General features: G+C 43.2%; 1 protein-coding gene across 5 annotated transcripts; it reads right to left on the bottom strand.

Annotated features, from left to right (window-relative positions):
- Positions 1-904: 904 nt before the first annotated feature.
- wnk2 (WNK lysine deficient protein kinase 2) lies at positions 905-24,646 on the bottom strand. Of its 5 annotated transcripts, none has more exons than XM_088308941.1 (28): positions 23,185-24,646; positions 17,478-17,650; positions 17,178-17,398; positions 16,809-16,966; positions 15,959-16,047; positions 15,556-15,775; positions 14,335-14,593; positions 13,812-14,119; positions 12,397-12,519; positions 11,244-11,360; positions 10,764-11,102; positions 9,976-10,593; positions 9,749-9,798; positions 9,481-9,643; positions 9,277-9,393; positions 9,018-9,188; positions 8,603-8,645; positions 8,381-8,530; positions 7,403-8,265; positions 7,265-7,322; positions 7,075-7,139; positions 6,419-6,999; positions 5,908-6,140; positions 4,970-5,200; positions 4,723-4,821; positions 3,714-3,758; positions 2,563-2,864; positions 905-1,557 (listed from the first exon to the last, which is right to left on the bottom strand). In XM_088308941.1, exons 1-28 carry the CDS (start codon positions 23,854-23,856, stop codon positions 1,255-1,257), a joined length of 6,771 nt encoding a protein of 2,256 aa, XP_088165067.1. In that variant the 5' UTR covers positions 23,857-24,646; the 3' UTR covers positions 905-1,254. The 5 variants fall into 5 exon arrangements, with proteins under 5 accessions (XP_088165067.1, XP_088165068.1, XP_088165069.1 ...); XM_088308942.1 differs by having other exon boundaries at positions 4,747-4,821; XM_088308943.1 differs by lacking the exon at positions 4,723-4,821.
- Between the last annotated feature and the right edge of the window lie 257 nt (positions 24,647-24,903).

The raw sequence follows: 24,903 nt of genomic DNA, 5'->3' as shown, positions 1-24,903 counted from the left end.
TCAAATAATATATGATTTGGAATAGTATCAGCTTGACACACTGAACATTATCAAGAAGCCTTCCACTTAGCACGTGTCATGAACTCAGAGTCCACGAAGAGCTTTCAAGATTTCTTCTGGTACTGTAAGACAGGCCATCTTAAGCAATGTTGAAACTGAATGTGAAGATGAAACCATTTCAAAGGAGTAAAAAGGATGGCACAAGATTTGTGAAAGTGCTTAGAATGATGTCACACAGATTCTAATACACTTCAAGAAGGAAATAAAACCAATGACATATGAAACAAGCTTTAGAGTAGTACTTCACATTCTTGGCGTACTTGAAACCATCACCAGCAACCTCACAGTAACTCGTAAAAACTCCCTAAAGGCAACAATGCATATCGCTACAGGTTATTAAGTGGTTAAGGACATTTTGGGTCATTGTGGCATTTCTTTCTGAAAACCAGCTTTGTGTATTCACTGAAGATTTAAGGAACAAAAAGTGGGTTGACTTAAGACCATTGTGCAAGTAAGTTTACCCCTATGTAGTTGTTATATTTTTTTTAATAATCTGTGATATGTTATAACCTGCAATGATGAGATTATAGCATTTGAGAGATTTTTTTTTGTGTCCATTTTGATGATTCTAATTATATAATTGAAAGCCACACTGACAATAACTCATGTCTGCTTCGGAACTAAATGCTCATCCTCAGAAATTACAATACAAGGCACACTCACAGGTAGTTCTAACTTGAAGGTTAAATTCCTTCCGATCTTTTGCGAATATTCCAAGCGTTTGTGCTGGGAAGCATTTCATTGGTGAAAGGTGAAAGGGAAGAAAAAAAATAACATTGGATTGAGAAAGCAGATTGGTGCTGCAACAACCTTAGCATCGTCCGCACCTTAGCATCTGTACAATTTATGTACAGCCGAACAAGAGTTCCTATATTACACACGGTAGCTTGCTTGTCGGTTGACGAGCAACACAAGTCGGGAAGTCTCAGCATTAAACGTAACAATTCTTAAGTCGTACAATTTACAACAAGCAATGACGTGGGTCGGCATTTGGAAACCAACTTCAAAATCGACCATCGCTGTGCACTCAATGATAATATGGAAGGATATGAACATGAGGTATGCAAATGAGACACCAGAGGATCATTGGTAACATATGCGCTGGTTAAATACAATATATACATGATCTGCACATGTCATGGACTAAAACTACAATGACATTGCTTTTTGGTACAGGACTTGGAAGACACATTGCTACTCAGATTGAAGAGTTCTTGCTTTGGGGTCCGGCGCTTGATATGACACACTTGGGATGGAAGCATCCTGGCGTGGAGTGCCAGGAAAGGCAAAGATTCCGGAAGGAAGGGCAAAGGGCACCCCAGGTGATTGGCTAAGAGAGAGAGGAGAGGAAGAGGCCCGGAATGGAACGGGCGAGAATAGCTGACAAGCGGTGGCGGGTCCTGTGGAGGACACGTTGATCATCGCCATGCCGGCGTTGTCGGTCCATGATGGGGGGAGGTGGCCGCTTTCCACACCTGGGGTCATCCATGATGACACCTTGAGGGTTGGATAATGAATTAGAGCAGGTATGGGAAATTGAAATGCTGGAGGGGGCACACATTTTCTTCAGTGCTACAGTGGGGCCGCACAGGACCACTTAATTCCCAACCTGACAAAAATTTGAGAACTTGGCAAAATAAGTGCACATGTGGAAAAATATGTACTTTTTATATGTTTCATTTTTCACAATATATTTCCAAAAGCAACAATAAAAGATCCAAAATTCAACAAAAAATAGTTTGAAGCAGACAAAAAAAAATAATCACATACTCTGATTTTTTTTTCTGGTACCAAGGGCCCTCGCGCATAAAAAAAATACCATTCAAGGAGGGCATAAAACTGCTGAAAAGCAAACCGACATTAAGTGCACAAACTCATTTTGTGCATCCTTCAGTAATTATTGAGGCTCTATGTTTGTTCTGCATGTCATTCCAAATCCTCAAAAGAATATTAGGTCTACTGAAATCAGTGTAGGACAGTATGTCTGCCATCTAGAGGTGAATGGTGATATTTCAACGTAAACACTATAGTAATATAAAAAACGCAATAATAAAACAAAAGGCGGATAACCATCCAATACACAAATCTCATGAAAACAGTGTGTTGCTTCAAAAATATTTAAATTAAATCATAGCGTTATGCTTACTATTCTATGGTTATCATATTTTTACTTTTTGTCTTGCCGTCACTGGCACCTATGTGAGGAATTTTTAATTGAGCGGTTAGTATGAATTGCTGAAGCTACTAACAATACTGGTTGCCACTCAATCACAGTGGATATTTTTCACCCTTTCTCAGATAACCAAATGTGATTCCTTCCGATAGTGCAGGGATGGGCATTTTTTGACAGTGACTCTGAGTGTCCTCCTCCCTCACATAAAAAAGGGAGTGAAATTATAACCCAATGCACAAAATGAGCAACTGCAAGTTCAAGGTGCTGTCTTGTATGTAAGTTATTGTACACTGCATGTTATTCATATGTGTGATACACTTCAAACTCACCTCTGATGTACTTGCAACCCGACTTGGGGCAACCATCTGATCCAAATGTTGCTGCCCCCCAATGTGCAGTGAGTTCGTACGTGGCCTGTGAGCGACAATAAGAACTTCCTGCGTCCAGTCGTCCATCAGTCTTTGCAGATCTTCAGGCAGGTTGATGGATGAACCGGCGTAGGTTGCTGTCTTGTTGTTGCTGTTATTGGCTTGAGCTTGTGCCAGTCCCATCACGGGTTGATGAGGGGGGGGTGTGGCACCGGTTGGTGGCTGTTGCGATGGATTAACAGCCCCGATCCCAGCACCAGGCCCTGGTTTGATTTAAAAACATAGCACACATGGCAAAATTCCCTGAGGATGAGGACTAAGGTTATGTACGTCAGTGATTCCCAACTTGAGTGCTGTGGAATTATCCTATTTCACTTATTTTGTCCAAAAATTATTACAGTGGAACCTTGAGATGTGACTGACCCAAACGTAGTAGTTTTTTGAGACAAGAAAAAATGTTCGGTTTGACTTGCGCACAAATATTTGAGATCAATTCGATTCGCAGGGGCCGGCCAGCGAATAGCAAACATCTGCATATAATTGACGCCCATTGAGATGCAGTACAGGTAAATACATTTCACACCCCAAAATGCTTAAAAAAATGGGGGGGGGTGTATAAAAATATCTATAAATTTTGGGGAATTTTTATTTTAAAAATCCATAAATGTGCAACTCCACGGGTGCTGGACCGGCAGTAGGTGGGGGTTGACACATCATTTATAAAGGGAAAACGCCATAGATGGGGTACCGAAGCAACATATATTCGAACACACACAGTGCAGCAACACATGTAGACAATATAACAATATTCACAGGCATATACTCTTTATCCTCAGCAAACAGCACTGACATTACTGCAGCATTCTGAGTCATCTAGTAGAGTAGTTAGAGCTGTTGTGAAACACCTCTCATTTGTGTCTACATGATTATATTATACTGCCCCCAGTGGCCAAGTTGGTCATACTAAAAAGAGCTGCAATTAATTATCGGCAATCAAGACGCACAAACTGTTTAATTATCTATATTTTGGTTAATTATGAGCCCTGTCTCATTGAAAGTCGGGAAAAACTGATGTGCGTGACGTCATTTACATACATAAATCAACTACATACTGTTGCCTCGCTCTTTCCCAAGACACAATCGCTTCAGTGTTGACCCTATGAAACAAAACAGAGTTTACAAAACTTGTCTCGGACTCCTTTTCAAGTAGTAGACTAGTGGACGTGACAACACTATGCATTAACAAAGCTGCTGAGACAAATACGAAAAAAATAAATAAATAAATAAATAAACTTGAATTAGAAGCAAAATGGTCAGCCTCCTGAAATAAACGCAACAGCAAAGTGCAGCGTGAGGAGCAGAGAGGAAGAAAGATAGAGTTATGAATATATGCTTGATATTACATTCTGTAATATATAATGCGGCTGAATCAGCCTCACTGACCACCCTCACATCTAATGAGAAACCATACAAGGCCTCATCAAGATTCGATACGTAAGATAATGAATAATGATGCGTTAGAATGAGCACGGCGCATTCACACACACAACGTCGTGCACGTCATTGTTTAACAATACATTGTCGTTTAAAGGGATGTAAGACTGCGTTGCATCATACTGAGAGATGTTTTGTAATAAAGCAACCGAAACATTAGAAGCAGCAGCGGAACTTTAGATGCGCTTCAGCGGACCTTATTGGATGAGCATGTGTACTGTGTCAACGTTGTGGCCAGTGAGCGTTTCAAGCAGTATGAATCTGGATGGGTGTTCATGCGAGCAAATATTGTGTTTATCCAAACTTTGGACATGCTTGTAAAAGTTGTCCTTTCTCTGTTCACTTGATTTCAGTTCACATGTAAAGTACAATGACTTTTGACATAAGCTGCCAGCTATATTTTAATCAGAGCTTCACTTCTTAATGTCAAATTACCAATTTGCCAACTCTGTCAGCGTTTGAATAAACAGCACAAAATGCAAAGACAAAAGCAACATGTGATAAAAAACTAGTGAAAAAAGAAAACAAGCTGCGTTCAGAACAAAAAGTTAAGAGATTGATGTGTGTCACAGTAGAGAAAGACACGCAAAATAAAGGAAGCAGAGCAGCAAGAGAAGAGATACAAACAGATAGATAAAGGCACAGGCCCACTGAGAAATCTAGCTCTGGGCTTGCTACTGGATTTATAAGCCACTCTCTCGGTTGGTTGAGGGTAATTAGCCCAGCCTGGATAAGAGATTTAATCAGAAAGGAGAGAAAACACCAGAGTAAGAAGAACGCACATTAAATACTCTAAAAAAAAAAGGCCATAAGAGTCAGTTTATATATTGATCTAAGGTACAATCCCGTATTGTGTTGGTTTGTGGGCTCTCACCGGGTCCCGGTGGAGCTTGTGTGCTCGTGCCGTCTCCAGCATATAGACCAGCATAAATGTTGTCAGAGGACAAGGAGCCCTTGAGGGAGCACGGCTGCTGAGTCTGCACGGGTTCCGAGGTGGAGCTGGGAATGTGGCCGGGACAGGACGGCTGCCGGTCGTGAGGGGCGACGGACGCCTTGGCTGGAGAGCCATTTAAACTCACAGTTGTCTCACCGGTTCCTGGGACAGCTAACGAAAACATAAAAAGTTGCAATCTATATTAATATGTTAATAATAAAAACAAGGCATTTTGATTAATATTGCGTTGGTGGAATATGTTCTAAGGAGCAAAATCCGCCCTTTTTATATAAGCATCACAGGGGCAGTCATTTTGTCACTTTTTGTCGACTGAAAATGACCTCACAGTGGTTCAGGTAACGACCAATCACTGCTCACCTGTTTTCTGAAGTTGTGCCATGATTGGTCATCATCTGTCCCAAGAACAACTCTAATGTCATTTTGTGTAGACAGACAAAATGGCCGCGCCATGATATGTACAAAAACGGGTGGATTTTACTGCTTAACTCACATTCCTCGGACGCTAAATTAATCAGAATGTTTTGACTAGTGGGGCTGCATAGAACATATTCTTGTTCAGAATTTTTTGCATTGACTTCCCCAAAAAAGTGTCAATGCATAGTATCGGAGCATTTTTAAAAGTAAAGAGTACTCTTCAGATGTATAGTATCCACACCTCTTTACTATCGGTGCATCCCTAGTGAGGAGCATTAGAAGAGAAGATCATAGGGTACTGAATGGAATTCATGCAGAAATTATACTTAACTTGGGAATACTATTCTCTGTTCAACCAGTAGCAAAGTGCAGATTCTTCAGTATGGGTGTGATGTGTTTGAAGGAGAGCGTTATGGGAAGGACAATGATATTTTGATACTCACAGGGTCTGCTGGAGTCACCAGATTTATTTGTGACATGTCGAAATTGTTGAACCAGAGGGCTGAGGAGCTTGCCGGGTTTCAGCCTGTGCTTGCCGGACCTTTTTCTGCGACCCGTAGGGGGCGCAACATGCGAGTACGTCAGACCAGAGGGAGGAACTTTGCCAAGTCTGAGATAGAGCAGCTCCACTTCTCCTCTTTGATGGGCCTGAAGCTCCGAGATCTCCCTCAAATGTCTAAAGGAATTGGAGCAAAATAATACATTTAATGTTATTATTTATAGTGCATGACCTCATCATTGCCTATCCCATCTGACTTTGGACAAGAGAAGGCGTACACTTGCATGCATTCACAAGAACTTGCAAATTCCACACATGAGCAAAAGCCAAGACTCAAACCCCAGAACCCAGTGAAGCATACACGCTCTCCACCAGCACACCAAGTTGTCCGACCACAATCCTGAATGCTTGACAGCAATCATTCACAATAAAAAGACTTGTATTGTATTGCTCACTTCTCCCGAAGTGTCTGCAGCTCTATCTTCATGTCTGAGTCCTCCATCTCCGAGTCATTATCGCTGCTGGCGTAGGCCGATCCGTGCACGCCCCCATGCCTGCTCGGAGAATCCGAGCTCTGCACACTGCTGCTGCGTCCTGAACGTCTGAGGAAGGCCACTGCCCTCTTCATCAGGTCACTTCCTCTGCGCTCCGAGCGAGTGTGTTGACTCGGGGTGACGGGCGCCAGTTTGGCAGGGCTGCTCTCGGCGCCCGAGTCGGAAGAGACGAATCGAGCGTGGACTGTGATGTCCACAGGTACAGAGGCTGAGGTGATGGTATGAGGCAAGGAGCCCTGGGGAGCCACAGAGGAAGGCGTGTCCAGATAGAAGTCAGGCGGTGCAGAGTAGCGACTGCAACGCGTCCTCTGCGTGATGTCATCCTCGGTGCTGACCACGGAGAAGCGACCGATCGTGGTGGAGGGAGTCATGGTCTCAGTAGGAACATTGTAACCTGCAGGATGTGCTGGCGAGGCAACGCTGCTCCAGCTCCTCTGCTTCACATCACGCTTGTTGGCCAATTCAGGAGGAACTGAGATTATCTGACAAAAGAAAAGGGACATGAGGGTGCGCTGCCGTACTCAATGGACTTGTTTATTTTTTTCCTTCAAACAGACCTTAAACCGGCCTCTTGTCCCAGAGCAGGAGACAGAGTGAGAAACATGCCTTTTGGAATGGGATGCTGCAAATCATTTCAAGTCAACACAAAGATCAATTTAAAAAAGAGAAATTGAGCTATGCGTGAACAAGTGAAGAGCACGGTTAGAATATTAAAAAAGTCCTTATTTAAGACAGTACAGTACTTACCACACACAGCTGAGTCACTCAGAGTACTCAAACTATCCAATCTCTCAGGAATTTGAGGCTAAAGGAGACGATGGACAAAACAGGCAACAGTCATGAGTGTTATTGAACAAAACCTGCAATGGTTGTTCACCAACCTACCAGTTGCTCTCCAGCTCTGTAGCGAATCTCCTCCATTGGACCTGGTGTACTGTTTCCTGACCCACCAGTGGCACTGTCTGGCCCAGGAGGAGATTGAATGTACTCTGTACCAGAACCTGGTGTCTCCGCTGTGCTTCCCGATGGATACATGGGAGCATATTCCTGGTAGAGCAAGTTTCGAAGCTTCTCATCTAGTGTTTTTATGGTGCTGTCCACAAAACCTCCGCGACCCAGTCGTCCTTCACCGTCTGACTCGCCTGGTCCTCCGCCGTGCTGCGATGGTGCCGGGCTCTGGGGCAGTGAGGATACTTTGGCCCCTCCCACACTGGAGAACGGCTGATGGAGCACCACAGGCTGCTGCGTGCGCTCACTGCGTGTGGCGGCGGCGGCGTATGAGAGAGACAGTGACTCTTTGGCTGAACTCGGCTCCTGGGGTGGAAGAGGAGTGAGAGGCGACCCACCCGGTGAGCTGCTCACATCCAGAGACAGGGGCATGACCAGAGGACAGCATGGTATTTCCTCCGCCACAGAAACAGGACAGGTGATGTCCGCTATATGTAAAGTGGAATGAACGGGGGAAGGGGCGGCCGCAGGGGATCTTTGTGGTTCGTCCATTTGAAATGAGGTTTGTGGAGATGATGGTGGCAAAGTTTGAGCTCTGGCCGGCTGGGATTGATGCACACTGCTGATTGGCTCCAATGATGGTACAGATTGAAGAGCCGGGGGGGCAGACACCGGAGGAGACAGACTGGCCAAGAAGAGAGGGTCTGTGTTGGACATAACCGGGGGACTACAGAATCCGTACAGATCATGAATGAATCCTCCACTTCCACCCGACATCGTGGAGGATGAGCCCTCCTCAGCTACAAAAAACAAAATCACATTTCATTATACTCCAACGATGTATAGTGCGTTTTCAATCAGCCGCCACAAATTGCAATGTCATTAGATTTTGCACAGCAGAGGAAAAAGAGTCACCTCGCGACGTCAAAGGCCTGCCAGGCAGCTGCGTGTTGGCTGAACTGCTCGGAGACTGCGAAGTTGTCCCATCAGATGTGGGCTCCTGGTTGGAAAAGGGAGTCTCCTCCACAGGACAGATGATGAACCATCGCTTTCCTGTGTGAAGAACTGCAATCCACATGCGCTTAGAAAATAAACAAGAGAATTATGAGGAATGCTGTGAGGGATAAAGTGATTTACCGTTCTGCTGGTAGACAGCCTGGGATGCTCCAGATTGTTGACTCTGTAGTAAGATAAGACAAGTTGCGATGGATGCAAATTTCCTTGATTGAATCTTGAATCTCAATATGGACATAAGTATTTTAAGAAGAACTCATGGAGGAAAATATGGAGTTGGGAAAAAAAAATGTGTGAGGTCAGAGGTGACTGACACTGTGCACAAGAAAGGGCGTGGCTCAAAATCTCTATCTCAGTTAATTGCAAAGATTCCCAAGTTATTCCACACGCCTCCGACTATACATTTATGGATCATGACTTTTGCACACAGTCTTGCTGGAACAGAGAGGATCATTCCCGTAAATGTACGACTGTTTCCACAAAATTGGAAGCACATAATCCAAAATGTATCGACAAATTCAGACAGTACTAAAATTACCTCTCGTACTTGTCCATCAGAGGTTTGGCCTTGTAGCGGGCTTGAACTCAAAGTGGATACCCTCTCGCCTTCCGTGTCGTCATTCAACATGTCTTCGGCTTTATCCACAATATCTTTTAACTGGTCGATGAAGATCTCTTTTTCTAAAGGAAGGATGAATCCATTCTCCACCTAAAGTCAAACAAGGCAGCATATTTTCAACCACGCCACTAGAGTGGATGAGAAAGACCATGAAGATAAAGTTTATAGTCGAACAAACCATGTAAGTGGCAATTTCCTCCGGCGCATCACCATCCAGATCAAATTTAAAAGTCACCATTTTGTGATTGTGAGTCTCCAGCTGACATTCAACCATTTTGTCACCTGTGTTGCAAACCTGAAGGGGCAGAGGCCACACTTTGTAAATGAGAATATGGTTAAAGGAAAGTCTAACCTCGGATAAAATATGAATCCTCCTTCTCACATTGAGCATGCTCAGTTTGGGTTTGCTCATCTTTTCTTGCCGAGAGCGTGTCCGAGTCGACTTGCGGTGATGTTTCCTGTGTTTTCCTTCCCCCTTCCCTCCACTGGCCAAGCTGTCGTAACCATCACTTGCTTCTTTACCGGATGCAACATCAGAGTATGGACTGAGAGAAAATGGAAAAAAATAGTGATGTTGAGGCCACTGAGTTCAACAACCCTTTTTAGATAATGTACAGCATCAAAGAATTACTAAAGAAATGCACACACACCTGTCATAGGCATAGTTGGGCAATGACACTGGTTTCTCCTGAAACACATCCTGAAAATTAAAATGTAGGGAAAACTCAATCAGCTGTTTGAATTTAAATAAAACGGTGTTACATTTGTATTAATGTCAGTTGATTTGAAGGTTTTGTTATTAATAAAGGAGGCAGCACTCTAATTCTAATCTATTGTACACTTTAGTCTCAATAATACAGTCTAGTGTCTGTCATACCTCTATGCAGGGATCTTGTTGTAAGGTGCAAGACGTAGATGGTGTTTCTTTTTTCTGACAAGCTGTTGTCTGACTTATACATTCAGATGTCATTGAGACCGCTGTCTGGATTCCAGCAGACTGCAGAACTGGAGCTGGGACAGAAGTGGGAGCAGGAGTAGAAGGCTGAGCTGGTAGAGGGACGGAGCATGGGACTGAGACCAACCCAGGTACAGCGATTTGGGTTTGTCCTGATGCAGACGAATCATCTAAGGCTGTAGATGAGACTTTTAGTGAACCTGATATGGAAATTGTGGCTTCAGCTGGCGCTAAAGCTGCAGCTGGAGCTTGAAATGAGACTGAAGCGGCAGACTGAGTCGGCATTTGGCCCGTTGCTCGGCTTTGGGGCTGGATTAAAGCAGCAGTTTGTGCTGGGGTTTGGTTTTCGACATCAGCTGCAGATGAGAGTGGCGCTGGGGTGTGAAATGCAGCGGCTACATTTAAGTCCATGCAGGCTGCAACAGTTTCTATATCTGATCCACTTCCCCAGAGAGGCATCTGAATAGTAGGTAGAACAGGTTGAATTGGGGCCAAAAGTTGAACATCTTCTAAATTTCCCTGTGGACTGTTTGTCTGCACCTAGGAAAAAAAAGTATATTTGGTGAATTGATTAAAAGATAAAGCAAATAGCTTCTAAATGCCCTAATGCATGACCTAAGCATGCATTGCTCCAAGGGCTAAGCACAACTTGTCCAGCTCATTTCCAATCACCCAACCATCACAGTTAGAACTACAAGTCAAATATTCACCTGTTCAGCCAGTTCTTGCTCAGGGTGGGGGACGGGGTATGGGAAGGGTTGTACCTGGGGGAAAGGTATGCAAGGGGTGTAATGGAAGCTACCAATGTTCGGATAGGATGTAGCTGGGTCACTCGGCTGTTGGAGTGCTGCAAAGGACATGGTCATGGTAGGGAGTGCCAAACTGGACACCTGCTGAGGTGTGGAACGAAGGGTGCTAAAAGCGGGATGAGGATTCAAGGGAATGATGCTAGGGTGGGGTGAAGGTGAGTAGTAAGGGCTAGCTAAGGGAGCCGGGGAAATAGGAGGGGGCTTGAGGCCCCCTGCTTGAACACAATATGGAGAGGGAAACTGGGAAAGAAAAAGGGAAAATGATACACAATAAACAAAGTCGCCCATTCAAGTCAAACAATTTACACAGGTGTCATGTGTCAACCATATTTACCCTGAACAACCTTACGCAATAGTCTACGCCAATTTCCTATTACACACCTGTGTGCTGATGTGCAAGGGTAGTAGAGGAGGCGGTGCACTGGGGGCCGACTGTGGAAAACTAGTAGATATGTCAGGAGGACTCAGGTGAGATGTAGTCTGGTCAGCAGATAATTGCTAAGGAAGACAAACAGATATAGGAATACAAATTAATACCACAATTCAAATCTAAATGATATTTGGTGTTTTATTTTTGGATGTATGTGTGCATGCATCCTCTACCACCCAAAAACAAAAAAAACAAAAAACAAACAAACAAAAAAAAAAAGTCCCCAGATCCATACATAGGACAGTTGCGACCACAAAAGCGTAACTTCTGTAGCTCAACCTGTACTAAGAACTGGGGCGCATCACCTTATTTCCAGAGCTGGGACAATCCACCCCTGGGGCAGAACGGTACGGCCCTCTGGAAACTCGCGAAATGGGCAGATGACAAAAATTGCCTCTGGATGCTTTGAAAGTGCGAAGTTTTTGTATGAAAAGACGTGAGACAGCAGCGTGCGTTCAAGCGTGCCTCTCTTTCCTTATTTTGACATTGCGTAACCTGCAGCTCCCACCTGCTACCGTTACAAGAGGAGGGGCAATACCACAATCCCTATAACACCAACAGTGCGTACTTACTTGCATTGGGCACGTTCATGGAGAAGAAGAAGAAGAAGAAGAAGGAGACAACTAAGACCATAATAACCCAATTTGAATAATAAATTAGCCAATATAATATAAATCTGCAGGGTTTTTTGTTTTTGAACGGGGTCAGGGGTCGACAATTTTTACGAATATGGCCGGAGGGTCGAGGCCGGAACGGTACTGAGATCGTAGCCAGAGGGCAGGGTACTCACTGGCAAAAAAAGGGCCAAGTGCCCAGCTCTGCTTATTTCTTAGGCAAATAGAGCCAACGGGACCTAAATACTTAACGTCACATATTATCAAAGTTAAGTCTTAGTTCCATTTTGGATAGAAAGCTGCATGTTTATTTAGAAATTAAAGAATATCTGCCAAAATAAAGTCAAGATTTCTGTACTTCCAGAGGGATAGCTGATTGGGCCTACATTAGCTGGTAAAAACAATTGTGTGAAAAGTTGCACAAGTTGCATCTCTTGTTGTGCTTTCTGTAGTGTTTATATCACAAATATGAAGTGTTTTCATGAAGTACCTGGTCCTGGCCGGGTTGAGCAGTAAGCTGCGTCTGTACGAGGGGCGTTGCAGCTGGGAAGCTCTGTGCTGTCTGTCTACTGGAGTGCGTAGGAGGGGCAGGCGTCGATGGAGCAGAAACTGTCTGTCAGAAACAAATATGACAGCACACATTAACTACGCAATGACTCATAACGCAAAAGTGTTTGCATAGTGAGTGCTAACTCAAGCTCAAGGTCAAAATTCTCTGTGTGCTAAAGCAGCCAAGAGGTAGTATATCTTTTTGGGCAGGAATCCAAGAGAGAAGGGGAATTGCAGTGGCATGACTCACTGGGCCTGCATATTATTTTGTGAACCATTGCACACCTACTGTGCTCTATCGCAGACTATCGAAAATGAAGGCGTCATTTTGAATAAGCAGGCGCAAATGCTGTTTGTTGTACCTTTCTATGGAGATGCTTACGGAAAGAAGCAGCGTGCGGGGTCATAAAAAATGCAGCAGCCTGCCGCAGTGGCAGCGTTTGCCTGACAGCGTCCTTCTCTAACCTACCAGTGTATCAGCTCTGCCTGCGCTGTTAGATCTTGGTAAGAGGAGGCTATTGTCCGGACCGGCGTTAGAAGAGAACACAGGGACTTGAAGGCTGTGACTCTTGTGTACATGCTTAAATAAAGGTGATGCATGACGGTTAGCGCCACTCTCTGAGAGTGAAGGCGAACTTGTTCTTCGGCCGACGATGTGATGAAGACAGTGATTAAGAAGATTGAGATCTCCGGCCTCAAATAGATTCCTGCATAGATCAGCATTTGAGTGAGGCAAATTCAATGGTGGCGAGCGACGTTTTGATGGCGTCAAAACAGATGGAAGACTGAGCGGACAGGATGTGGATGAGGCAGGTTTACAGAGTGAAGTCATCTGGGCAGATGTGGGCAAAGAGTGAAAGTGGGCGTGTCCCAAAGAAACCCTTCTCTGTGTCCTGTTCAACCGGATGAGAGACATGCAACTCCCGCAGTGGCGGTGTGGCTGCGTCCTGCATGGAACGCTGAGTCGTTGTTCTGAGGGGCGGGGCGGCTTCAGGGGAAGGAGAGGTGAAGTGTAACAAATCGCTGAGTCATGATGGCAAAACTGATTAGAGGACAGGAGGGGCGATAATAAAGACAAGCTTTGGGAACAGTTAGAAAATAAGCTGTCTCTGGTACACGAGCAAGATAAACACACTCTTGAGTTCGTCTCATGTTGTGACATCTCAACCTGGGAGGCACTTCCATGTCTGGGGCACGCAGCGACCCAAGTAGTGATGTTAGGGCTTACAGAGGGATCATTGTGATGACGCTGATCGGACATGATTCCCAGAAAGGACATACAAATGTGTTATTACAACATGCAAAGATATTTGACTGCAAGAAGAAGAAAAAAAGCGAGGTTTACGATGTACTTACTGTTTGAGCCTCATCTAGCCCCGGGTGCAATTGTGCAGCAGGTTGTTGGTAGGTTGCAGCATGCAGCTGACCTGTGGTTTGCTGGTAGGCTCCCTGATGTAATTGTGTGGATTCTTGTATGTATTGGTCATGCGAGACCTGTGCTGTGGTTTGCTGGTAGGAAACCTGCTGCACGCAAGGTTCCAGCGGCGCAGGAGGGCTGTAGACCGACTGAGCCGCGCAGATGGTCTCAGGCGGCGACTGGTAGGAGTCGTTTTGATGTTTGCCGAGATCATCCAATTGCATGGTGGAGCTCACGCTACTGTCTGCTGTAAGAACGTGTGTAGAGTTTTTTAATTAATCAAATGAAGGACAAAGAAGGAACAAGGACACAGGAGTAGTATTTGATTTCAAAATCATCGCCCGAGTGATGAAATGTTGACTAGTGGGAGGTTTTTTTTTTTTTTTTTTTTTTTAAGATGCTATGACAGCCTCGGTGAGTCATGACATAGCATTGAGGTTTGTTTCATGTGCACATTCTCACATGTAGTAGACGTGATGACGGGGACTGTACAAATCACAGTCTGCTGCTCCACCTCCTGGTCGTCATACTCAGTTGTCGCCAACATGGTGCCCTGTTGCCCGGGAACCTGCAGGAGGTTCTGCTGCGTCTTCTTCACAGAGGCATCGCCGTTTCCCGGCGAGACGGTGCGCTCCCTTCTCCATTTGATCAGAGCCACACGGTCGCGGATTGACTTCCCAACAATCTTCACATCGCAGTCCAGAAAAAAGCCAGACTCTACCTATGAGACACACAGGAGACGCGCTAAGTAAATCCAACCATTCATTATCTGAGAGCTTATCCTCACAACGGTCGCGGGAGGTGCTGGAGCCTATCTCAGCTGTCTTCGGGCAATAGGCGGGGTACACCGTGAGTAGCCAGCCAATCGCAGGGCAGAAAAGACAAATAATAATCCGCGCTCACAGTCACACCTAGGGACAATTTAGAGTGTCCAATCGACCTACCACGTATGTTTTTGGAATGTGGGAAGAAACCAGAGTACACGGAGATCCCCGGAATCGAACCCTAGAGCTTTGAACTGTGAGGCCATCGTGCTAACCAGTCGTCCACCGTTCCAAAGATGTCCTCCATCCAAGGCAGCATTATTATACCCTTTAATTTGCCCAATAAACAATCAATAAAATGTTGTCAAATACACTTGACAGAAAAAAAATAACATTATTGCTACATGAGAAAATATTTGAAACACCGCCAAGTGTGATGGAGAGCTGTCTTGCACCAAACAACGAGACAAGGATAGATATAAATCACATTATGTTCAATTAGGAGACTGGGATTAAATGTCTTAATTTAATGAGGTGCATTACTCGAGCACATACTGTGTACACACCAGCAACCTAATTAGATTCAAATTCACCATCTAATGACAGAAAATGCAAGCTGCATTGCAAAATCTGTCTTGAAAAGATAATAATGATCATTTTTTTTCTGATAAAACTTCATTTAAACCAGATAGTTATTGCTGTGCTTTGCTTTGCATGTAGGCTCCCAAGATTGCGGCAGGGGGGTGGGGGACTGGCTGGCAAAAAAGGGTCAAGTGCCCAGCTCTGGTATTCACCGTTACGAAAAGTCTAGTGTTTTAAACAAACATTGATTTTATTATTAGGAACGTGCCCCCTAAGAAAAAGTGTTATCGCAAAAAAAAAAAAAAAAAAGTCATTTCCCAATTAAAATCTGGTTTACCATTTCTTGCGCAACAACTTCTGGGTCCTCATTCGCCAAGTTAAAAGTGAACTCAATTGCACCAGTATCCTTGTACTTCCCCTTGAGCTTTTTAGGATCCTCAACCCACAGCTTCAGTGCAATGGAGGATTTTTTCCCATCATCCTCTTCGTTGAGCTCCACCCTAACACCTGTATCCTCTGCAAAGAAGGCGTGGTTCAAAAGGTCCTTGATGGAGTACCTGCGGGAAATGAGCAAAACAACGGCTACTCAGGCCACTGAATGACGCGCAGCACACAAACATGAACTGTGTCACAGCCTAATACTGGTGTTGACGTCATAACACAGGAGCAGTAAGACAACAATAGAGTTCAGGTTATAGGTCAGTGTCAACCTGCATGCACGAGTTTTGTCACACGCTCACCTTTCCTCCCATCTGTGGCATATGCACTCCCCAATTATCTCCTTAATTTCTGGGTCGCTTACTTTGCTGTAGCTGGCAGGTTTTACCCCCTGGGGGGAGAGAAAAAGGTAAGTGAAGGTGGCAATGTTATGGTACTTGTTAGACTGCAGCAGCATTAACAAAATACACGGAAAACATCTTACAACACTCAAAAAACTTACTTTTAATTGTGTTTAAATGCCCATTTACGTTGAGTTTTTTTTAAGTTTTTCATTTTAATAAGAATTTTAATAAAATGGACATATTAAAGATACTGTGTTGCCCACTATGTTGTACATGCTATCGCCTGAAGGTGGCAGTAGTGTGACACAGGCAGAGTTGATTGACATAAGTCAAGAAGTTGGATGTTCCGTTTATTTGTGGAACTGACGTGATTATACTAAAGGAACAGTTGCATGATGATTGTTTAGAAAGACTGTAATAACAATGCTTATCTCCACAGGCCTGCCAATGGCGTTTCCTTTTGTGTGTCGGCATTAAGTTAGCAAACTTAAGCTAGGCTAACGCTAATGGCTGCGATACTGAGTTGAAAGTACTTTGAATGAACACTTATAACACGTTGCCTCCAATCACTGTTAGCTATTTGCCAAACTAAACACAGCAAGTTCAGGGAAGGCAAAATATGAAAAAGAACAAATACTGTCAACCTTGGTGTAGGAAATAAATGGAAATGCAACAAAGTGTGCAACAAAAATAATGTGTTATGTTTTCAGCGTGACAAATATACTCTTCTGTTTAATTCCACTTTACAGGGACTTTAAAAGAAATATCATGACCATTTGTAGTTTAAGAAAGCTTCGTGGAAACTCACGCTGGTGACTTTGCGGTAGATTTGTGCTGCGTTTTGACACTCAGAGTAAGGATATTCTGATGTGGCCATCTCCAGCATACACATGCCAAAAGCGTAGACATCCACAGCCTCGTCATAGTGCTCCTCGTACATCTCTGGGGCCATGAACTCTGGTGTGCCTAGATCATCAAAACAAATTGATTTCTGAATAGAATCACAGATGGAGCAATTGTACGGCTAATAATTCAATTTAGACTTTAAAGAAAGTAATCACTAGGGCCTGACCGATTAATCGGACGACCAATTATAGATTCGATTTGGCCCAAAAAAAATAAAATCTATATTGGTCAGTCACAATTGACTCATTTAGGTGTCAAATTATTGGCTAACCAATAACGCTTTTAGCGAAGGAAGCCCTCTTCAGAGTTGCCAAGCCCAGATCGCCGATCTTGACAGAGCCCGTGGGGCCCGTGATGAAAATGTTGTCACACTTGAGGTCTCTGTGAATGATTGGGGGCGTCCTGGTGTGGAGGAAATGGAGGCCCTTCAGGATCTGTCTGCACCAGCTCCGGAGAACTTTAGGCTTCATCACCTTAAAGCGCTTCAAATACCTGAAGGGGGAATTTAATACAATCACGATAAAATGTTGGAGATGAGCTAACACGGTGTAAATAGATGGTGAAAACTCACGTTTTCAGCGTCCCTGAGGTCATGAGCTCTGTCACCAGAACTATGCACTTCTTTCCTTTCAATGGCGACTCCCAAAAGTCATAAAATCTGACAATGTTGGGGTGCTGAAGTGCTTTCAACATCTCGGCCTCCTCTTTAAACCTCTGCCTCTCCACCTTGGACAATTTCCGCTCCTTTGGAACATTCATAAAGACAAATTCTTTTCAAGCACGCTAAAATTCAACTCATTTTCCATTTGCAGTATTGGTGGTATGGTATCGGAGGACGTGCTAAATATTAAATACAGAAGAAATAAAATAACCTTTCAAAGCGCTCTTACAACTTGAGTAACTTCAGAAGGAAACTGTGAATAGCCTGCAGCTCATGTTGAGAGTGAACACGAGTGCGGCGTAACACAAAACATGGGGGTTCTTTTCAGCCCATTTCTTCTTGTGTGTTGAATAAAAACAACATTGTACATATCTGACCCATATTTTCAGACACGCACGACTTATTTCATGTTGGGCCTTGGGATCAAACCACATCATCAAATAAAGATGCACATTTTATGACTTCATCATCATTTCCTTTCCTTGCTGCTTGAGTCAGCATATTCCAAACACGCATGACGTCTTTGCTTTCTTAATGTGCACTGTTCAACTCAATGAGGAGGCTGCTTTGTAACAGACACACTGTTACGCTGTACTCTGCGTGCATCGATTACAGACCGATGCCGAGGAGTCGGATTTCAGTATGCCATTGTGACGGTGTGCAAGCTCACGCATCTCGGATTACGTCTGCTCTGCACCACTCTCGGCGCAATCTAAAGGCTTCTTCCGAATGAGCCTCTATACATGACAATTAAAAAGGAATGACAATTAAAAAGGACTTTATTCAAATTATGAGAAAATACTTACTCAAAACTGAGCGTGTTATTTTAATGATTCAAAAATATATATCAAAACACTTTAAATCGGAGCACTTTGAAATTATGGTAAAATATTCATTTTTGTGGCAAGATAGGGGATTTTGGCAGTACTGCAGGGTTTGCCCATTGTGCATAGAGCGCCTGCAGGTGCACTTAAACTCATATTGCTGGAAATTAATCCACTTTGAATGAAATATACAATACGGTGTTCATGTTTTTGACCACCAGGAACTTTCTTGTTCAATGACCGTCATTTTCACATCGGAAATCAAAGCGTAAATTGTTGGAAAGATATGGGCACTAGCAATTTAATTACAATTTTGCCTTTAATGTATTTTGTACTTTTACATAACAGTCCACTTTGTTGTGCGCAGATTTGGGAATGCTACTGAGGTAGGCGTGACTGCATGCTATACATATGCTATATTTTGACTAAATACGCAGGAGAATGTTGTATTTTGGTTCAGGTTTCATTCGGACAGACATGAAGCCATCAGCATTTGACAACTTGGGCTTTGCATTTTTTTTTTCTCTTTTTAATATCATTGTTTTGCCGACTGCTCACACTGGAACTCAGCAGCAACAAAATTCCGATTCCGCAGATGCTCATGAGAGTGATAAAGCTTTACCTGGACTGACTTCAGGTTATTCAAGGCTTCAAGTAGAAGGTTATGACGCTCGTGTGAATCATTCCTTTAAAGTTACCAAAATGTTCCTTAGCTCTTAGAAAACGTACAATTCAAGAACGGATCTATTGGGCAAAGCCAAACAACTGTCTTATAGGAATAATAAAACTCAGCAGAACCAGATTTTCCAAAGCTGGTGTTTTGTTGCGGCATGTCTTAAACTGTGCTGATCGGACCTTTATTTTATTTTATTTTTTTTTAATTCGGCCACTTTTGACAACACTTTTGGGGATAATAAAAAAAAAAAAAAAAAGAAGAAACTTTTGCCAAAACTTGTACAGTACTTGCCATCACAGAATTGGATCTGTTCCATATGAACCTCAGAAATGTGAGGCACATTTGCTAATCTCGAGGTCACAGTGTTGCCAATGATCACTAAATTCAAGAATTCTCAAGCTTGTTAATATATTCCTGAGCTGTGTTTTATTATTAAAAAAAATATATTAATCTCTTGCAGTTATGATTTTTGCACAGCAGCGATTGCATATCCATACATTGCACATGTTGTTGTTATCTCCTTTCCCTTTCCTCCCCCCTCTCTTGCTGCAGAGGGCTGCATCAGCACGATATACTCCCCAGGCGCAACTGTGTTGCAACACTTGAGGTACATGAACGGATGCTCAGCATTCAGCGCAGCCTGATCAATCAAATGACGTGCAGCGAAAAAAAAGTGCTCAAAAAGGTGTTTCTATACTTTGCGAAATGGTTGCCTAATTTGTTTGATTCATGTTCCTCAGCGTGTGTTTTTGGGGCATTCAGCAGCCAGGACCTGATTCATGTGAGTCTCCTTTTTCTGCAGTCTCATGCTGTGACTTATACAACAGCTACGCAAGCGTGCCTTGCTGTAAGAGAGGTGCGTAGGCAAGGATGCACTAAAGGGCAAGGCCTGGTCTCAAGGCACAGAAGGGTTGAATCATCACTAGAGCTCCCCTAAGAAGCTGCTCAGACAACATAAATACAATCACACACGCACGGTCATACTGGATGCACAAGAGCGTGTCGTCCCTGTTGCACACCCCACATGTAACCCCCGCCCTCTATTGTAGTGCAGATTGTTCTTTTTTTTTTTTCTTTTGACAGATGGCAGGAAATACTTAAGATTTAAGCATTCTCCCGGAGAATCTTTAATCCCTTCAATAAAAAAAAGATTTGAATGTATTACTTCACTATTAAATACAGCATATTTGATATGAATGGCAAAAAATAAATAAATAAATAACAAGTGAATGGTTAGGACTTATTTATACCTAGAAAGATTTAAATCATTTTAATATCATCATAGAGCATGAAGTACAGTAACGTAGTTTCATAAGATCCATAGAAAAAGCTGTATTTAAAACAATTTTTGGGTGTTTTGCCAAGAAAATGTTTTTTGATTGAGACGTCAGATTGTCAATAATTAATGAATTTTGTTTTTATTGCACTGATAATCCATGGTGTTACACTTTTGAACTGTTTGTCATGTGTATGTATGATGATTGGATAAATAACTATAATAATTATTATTTTGTTAATTAATTGAACATTGAATGAAATCAATCATTAATCACATCTCGAGGCAAAATATACAGAAGATACAGAGCTTTAGACGCCCATTTTCAAATGTACATTTTTTATATAAAAAATAAACTAGACAAATCATTTCAAAATGTTTTTCAGCATAAATGTGAACTAGAAAATGTACAACAAAATTAAAAATATATATGGTAATTAGGGATACTGGGTTATGAAAAAATATTAATCACGATTATTTTAGTAATAATAGAAATCATCATCATTTTTTGGTGTACAAAACAAAACAAAAAATAATGGAAACAGTATTCAAACAAATGAAATTTATTTTATCCTAAAATATATTTTTTTTAAATGTATAAATTCAAGTTTGGTTTCCTTGTATAAAGAAACATGCATTGGCGTTGGACTATTGCAACATTTAAGTAATTTCAATAGAACGTGCACATTTTGAACAGAACATTGTTCAATGAGTACAATTTTAACAAAGTTGTATATAATAATACCAATAATGTCAATTTTTTAACCATTGAGTGCAATAATCGTAATCATAAATGAATTTCGGTTAATTGCACAGCCTTACCAGCAATCATTTCAAGAGTGTACATACCCTCTTCTTCCTGGCACGTGGCTGTGTTAAGATTAAACCAATCACATCGAAATTCGTGTTAAATGTGTGTCAGCACACACCTGCTACCATTTAAACGGATGATGACGCACCAAATCAAGATCAGATGTTCTAGAACCCTTTCCTGACATTTTTGTTTGCTTTCTGCTAGTAGTACAGAATAACTCAGACTTAGTTAATTATACGACTTAATCTGCATGTGAATCCTCTACAAGATAGATCATTCCCTTCAAGAACCTTGAGCGAATCAATAAATTGACATTGCCGGTCCGTGTGAGTTTAAATCACGATGTTATAACCATTAAGAAGAGAAATTATGGTAAATTACAAGTTCATAAAATTGAGCTAAGGTGCTGACTCAGTCTTGACTTCATGGCCTACTGCACCCTCACCACCGTATGTTCCATCTAAAAGCAGGACACCTATTTAACTTCATCAAAAGTACACCATTATTTTTGAGTTTGAAATGCAATCCTCTGGGAGATTTGAAATTGTGAAAGGGCATCTGAGATTTAGGCTAATCTGCTCATCACATGGATGGCATTTAAACTGATCGTACAGTATTCAGATTAGTCATATGTCAAGTTACACTTACAGTTATCAAGCTTCAAGGTTACTTCTGGCCAAAATAGTGTTTACCTGTAATAGAGTCCCTTCACTCTAAAAAATAAACTAAAATAAACATGCTACATATCGTATGAAATACCCAAATGTTTCTTTGGCTTGTACGCCTTGGGGAACGACTTTCGGGAATATTTATTATTTTTAATTTCCACCAATGAACTCGTATGGGTCAAAATTGTGCAGCATTCTCCAAGTCGACGTTACCCTAATGTTTTAAACAATATCACGCCCTAGAAAGTCAGCAGGAATGGAACATTATTCATGGGGAGAGCACTGTGGGCAGTAGAATAGGTCGTTTACTTTAGTCATCGATTCTATTTTTCATTAATTTATTTGTTACAGAGGATTTTAGAGGCATTTGAACAGCTCATTCTGGTTTTTTTTTAGATTAAACCAAAGAGACAAGGACTAATACTGAAGTTATATTGTTGTACACTAAATTTTCAAATGGAGTTATCACGCAAAAATGTTCCCCAAAAAAAGCCATTTTATGCAACACAAAAAAACCAACAACAACAAAAAAACATTTACTCCGGAACCCATCATCTGATTTTCTAAATTTGGGTTGTTTGTTTAGCTATTCTTACATTGTTATATACAAAGTCAAGACCGATTGTATAGATAGGGCTGAATCTGTGCCGGAGCCAATAAACAAGCGGCGTACTGTGTAGTTAAAAAGAGGACAAACAATGTAGGGCAAAATAATCATTGCGGGCACCGGGACTTGTACAAAACAGCCAGCATCCGATACGAGCCAAAAAGGAAGAGGCAACATGTACAGAATATGAAGCGAGGAAATTGGCGGATCTGTTAAGTGTATTGGCCTGTTTGCAGTTTTTTATACAAAGTAGAAGTGGTATTAAGCATTTGCCAAAGTTTTAGCAAACTCACGGCTACCTGGTTGACCGGCGATGTTCATACATTTTTTATTTCATGAAAGTCAGAGAAGGAGATTTGTAAACATGCAAACGTTACATGTTATATCCAATGTTTAGCTGTGCTTTCTTGGAGAATTTGGGGGGTTAAACTATTGTTTCCAATGCATTTCAATGGGCGGCAATTATATGTGGATTTTTGCTGTTGGTGGTTCCCTATTCCCTGTGAATGGCGTGGGTCTAGTGAAGTGTTAATTTAAAAGTGGTTTAAATAGAAATACTAAATTGTTCCTTTTTCTGAAACTCACTGATCGGTGTCCTTCCCCAAAGTTCTGATCGTATAATGCCTAATAATTGCACCCTTGCATCTTAGAATAGGCGGATACTTTTGAAACAACGTTTGTAGCCTAATGGCTCTCAGGTGTAGGTGTAACAAATGATGGGGGTTGTGACGTCACCACCTTAATTAACCTACCTGGAGTTCGCACCAAGCTACTTCGACCCAAGTATCTGTGTCGAGCCCCTTGTAAACCGTCTTGAAGGAGCCCCTCCCCAACTCAATGTCGAACTTGAGGAAGCGCCCCCCTGGTGAGGTGGACACGGCCTTCATTCCGGGCTCCTCTTCGTTCTCATCACTTCCTGCTTTGCCGGTGACGTCACTTGACACGCCCTCTTCCTTGACCTCGCTCTGGCACGCGTCACGTTTCTCCTCGCTGGTCCCGTTGCTCCCGGTGTCATCCTTCACTTCCACCTGACTCTCCGGCCTCGACTTCTCCTGGTGGTCCCGGGGCGAGGTGTGAAAAGTCCGGCTGCGAGTACGGCCAACGATGGAGCGCAGATCGATGTTGAGCACCGGGGTGCTGGTGACACACTCCGCCGTGTCCAGCGTCTGCTCCTCGGAGTCCGACACCCACAAACTTCGCCGAATGAACCTCTGGCGGACCAGCCCGCGGTAGTCCAAAGAGGGATAGGCGCTGGGGTCGCTGGCCCCTCGCAGGGCTGTGCTCTGGACGTTGACATTGTCATCCGCGCCGTTCTCATAAATGGGCCTGAATGCATTTGCGTTAATGTCAGAGTCCAAATCGGGTACAGAGGAAAACGTTGATCCAAGTGGTGGATCTTTGCTCGAATCCTCCGCCGCATCCATCCCTGCTGATGTGTCAGTCCCTCGACATTGCGTGCGGAGGATGCGGATGAGGAGCGGTCCTCTCCGGTGGTGGCTCGCCTACCTGCAGCCGCACTCGCATGTAGTGGCGCAGTTCGGAAGCTCCCAATGTACGACCTCGGGATTGTTTGGGATCCAGAGCATGTCCGCCCCCCCAAAAGAAAATGTCCAGCTAGCTGCGATGGTGCGCACTTTACTCCGTGCAAGTTTCAGCATGCACCTTGTTGCGACTGCATAGCACGCATAAACCCACTTGATGCCATCGCACCTTAATGAAAAAAAATAGCCTACAATTGGGGGGGGGGGGGGGGGTACAAGATATTCAAGAAAATGACGAGCCGGGATCTTTAGGGTGTGATACGCACTAATCCCTACGTATCACAGGAGAAGCTAAGTGCGCAGATGCCATGCTCAGCGACACGCCCGCAAATAAATTGCCGGCATCCGGGTGGAAATAGCACGAGCTGAGTATTCCCTCCTGCGGCCACACGCACTTTTCTCCCACGAGTGACATCCTGGAGCGCAGTGCAGGAGCTAGGATAGAACAGAAGCCCTTATCAGATTATGCTCACTGCGGCACACTTCCCACTCCCTCCACACACGCCAAAGCCTATGCTTTCATTTCTCCACGATGAAATGGGGGAACGTGGACAATTTCACGGCACAAAGGCCCACGCCCCAGCTACAGTGCGTCGAATCCAGGTTTCAGGCGACTCCCTCCATCTAACCTGCAGCCCTGATGGTGCTGGACCATGTTTGGCGAGCAACCCGACTCTCTCTCTCTCACTCTCTCTCTCTCTCTCTCTCTCTCTCTCTCTCTCGCTCTCTCTTTTTCTGTGGGTTGTGCCACTCAATAGCACCACCCACGTGGAAAACTTTTAGCGAGTGAATTTATTTTTAAGATTTACACTGAGCACTTGTAGTTATGAATGAACAAAGTTGCTCAAATTAAGTTTAATTTTGTTGTTATTAATAATTATTGATATACATTTGTGAAGATAATGACTATGTTAATGATTTCTCAATTTA

Source organism: Idiotropiscis lumnitzeri, chromosome 11 (genome assembly GCF_059441095.1).
Source record: "Idiotropiscis lumnitzeri isolate Australia: NSW breed Sydney's pygmy pipehorse chromosome 11, RoL_Ilum_1.0, whole genome shotgun sequence".
Classification (NCBI taxonomy): Eukaryota; Metazoa; Chordata; class Actinopteri; order Syngnathiformes; family Syngnathidae; genus Idiotropiscis; species Idiotropiscis lumnitzeri.
The sequence above is the reverse complement of the archived record's forward strand: the minus strand, read 5'-3'. Positions and strand labels throughout refer to the sequence as shown.

What these genes read in the sequence shown, in the direction of transcription:
- wnk2 (XM_088308941.1), bottom strand. Translation starts at nt 23,856, where the DNA reads ATGGATGCGGCGGAGGATTCGAGCAAAGATCCACCACTTGGATCAACG. An exon ending in TCTACCGCAAAGTCACCAGC is followed by an intron (nt 16,048 to 16,808) that starts GTGAGTTTCCAC and finishes CTCTCCCCCCAG; the next exon opens with GGGGTAAAACCTGCCAGCTA. An exon ending in CGTCATCACGTCTACTACAT is followed by an intron (nt 14,120 to 14,334) that starts GTGAGAATGTGC and finishes ACGTTCTTACAG; the next exon opens with CAGACAGTAGCGTGAGCTCC.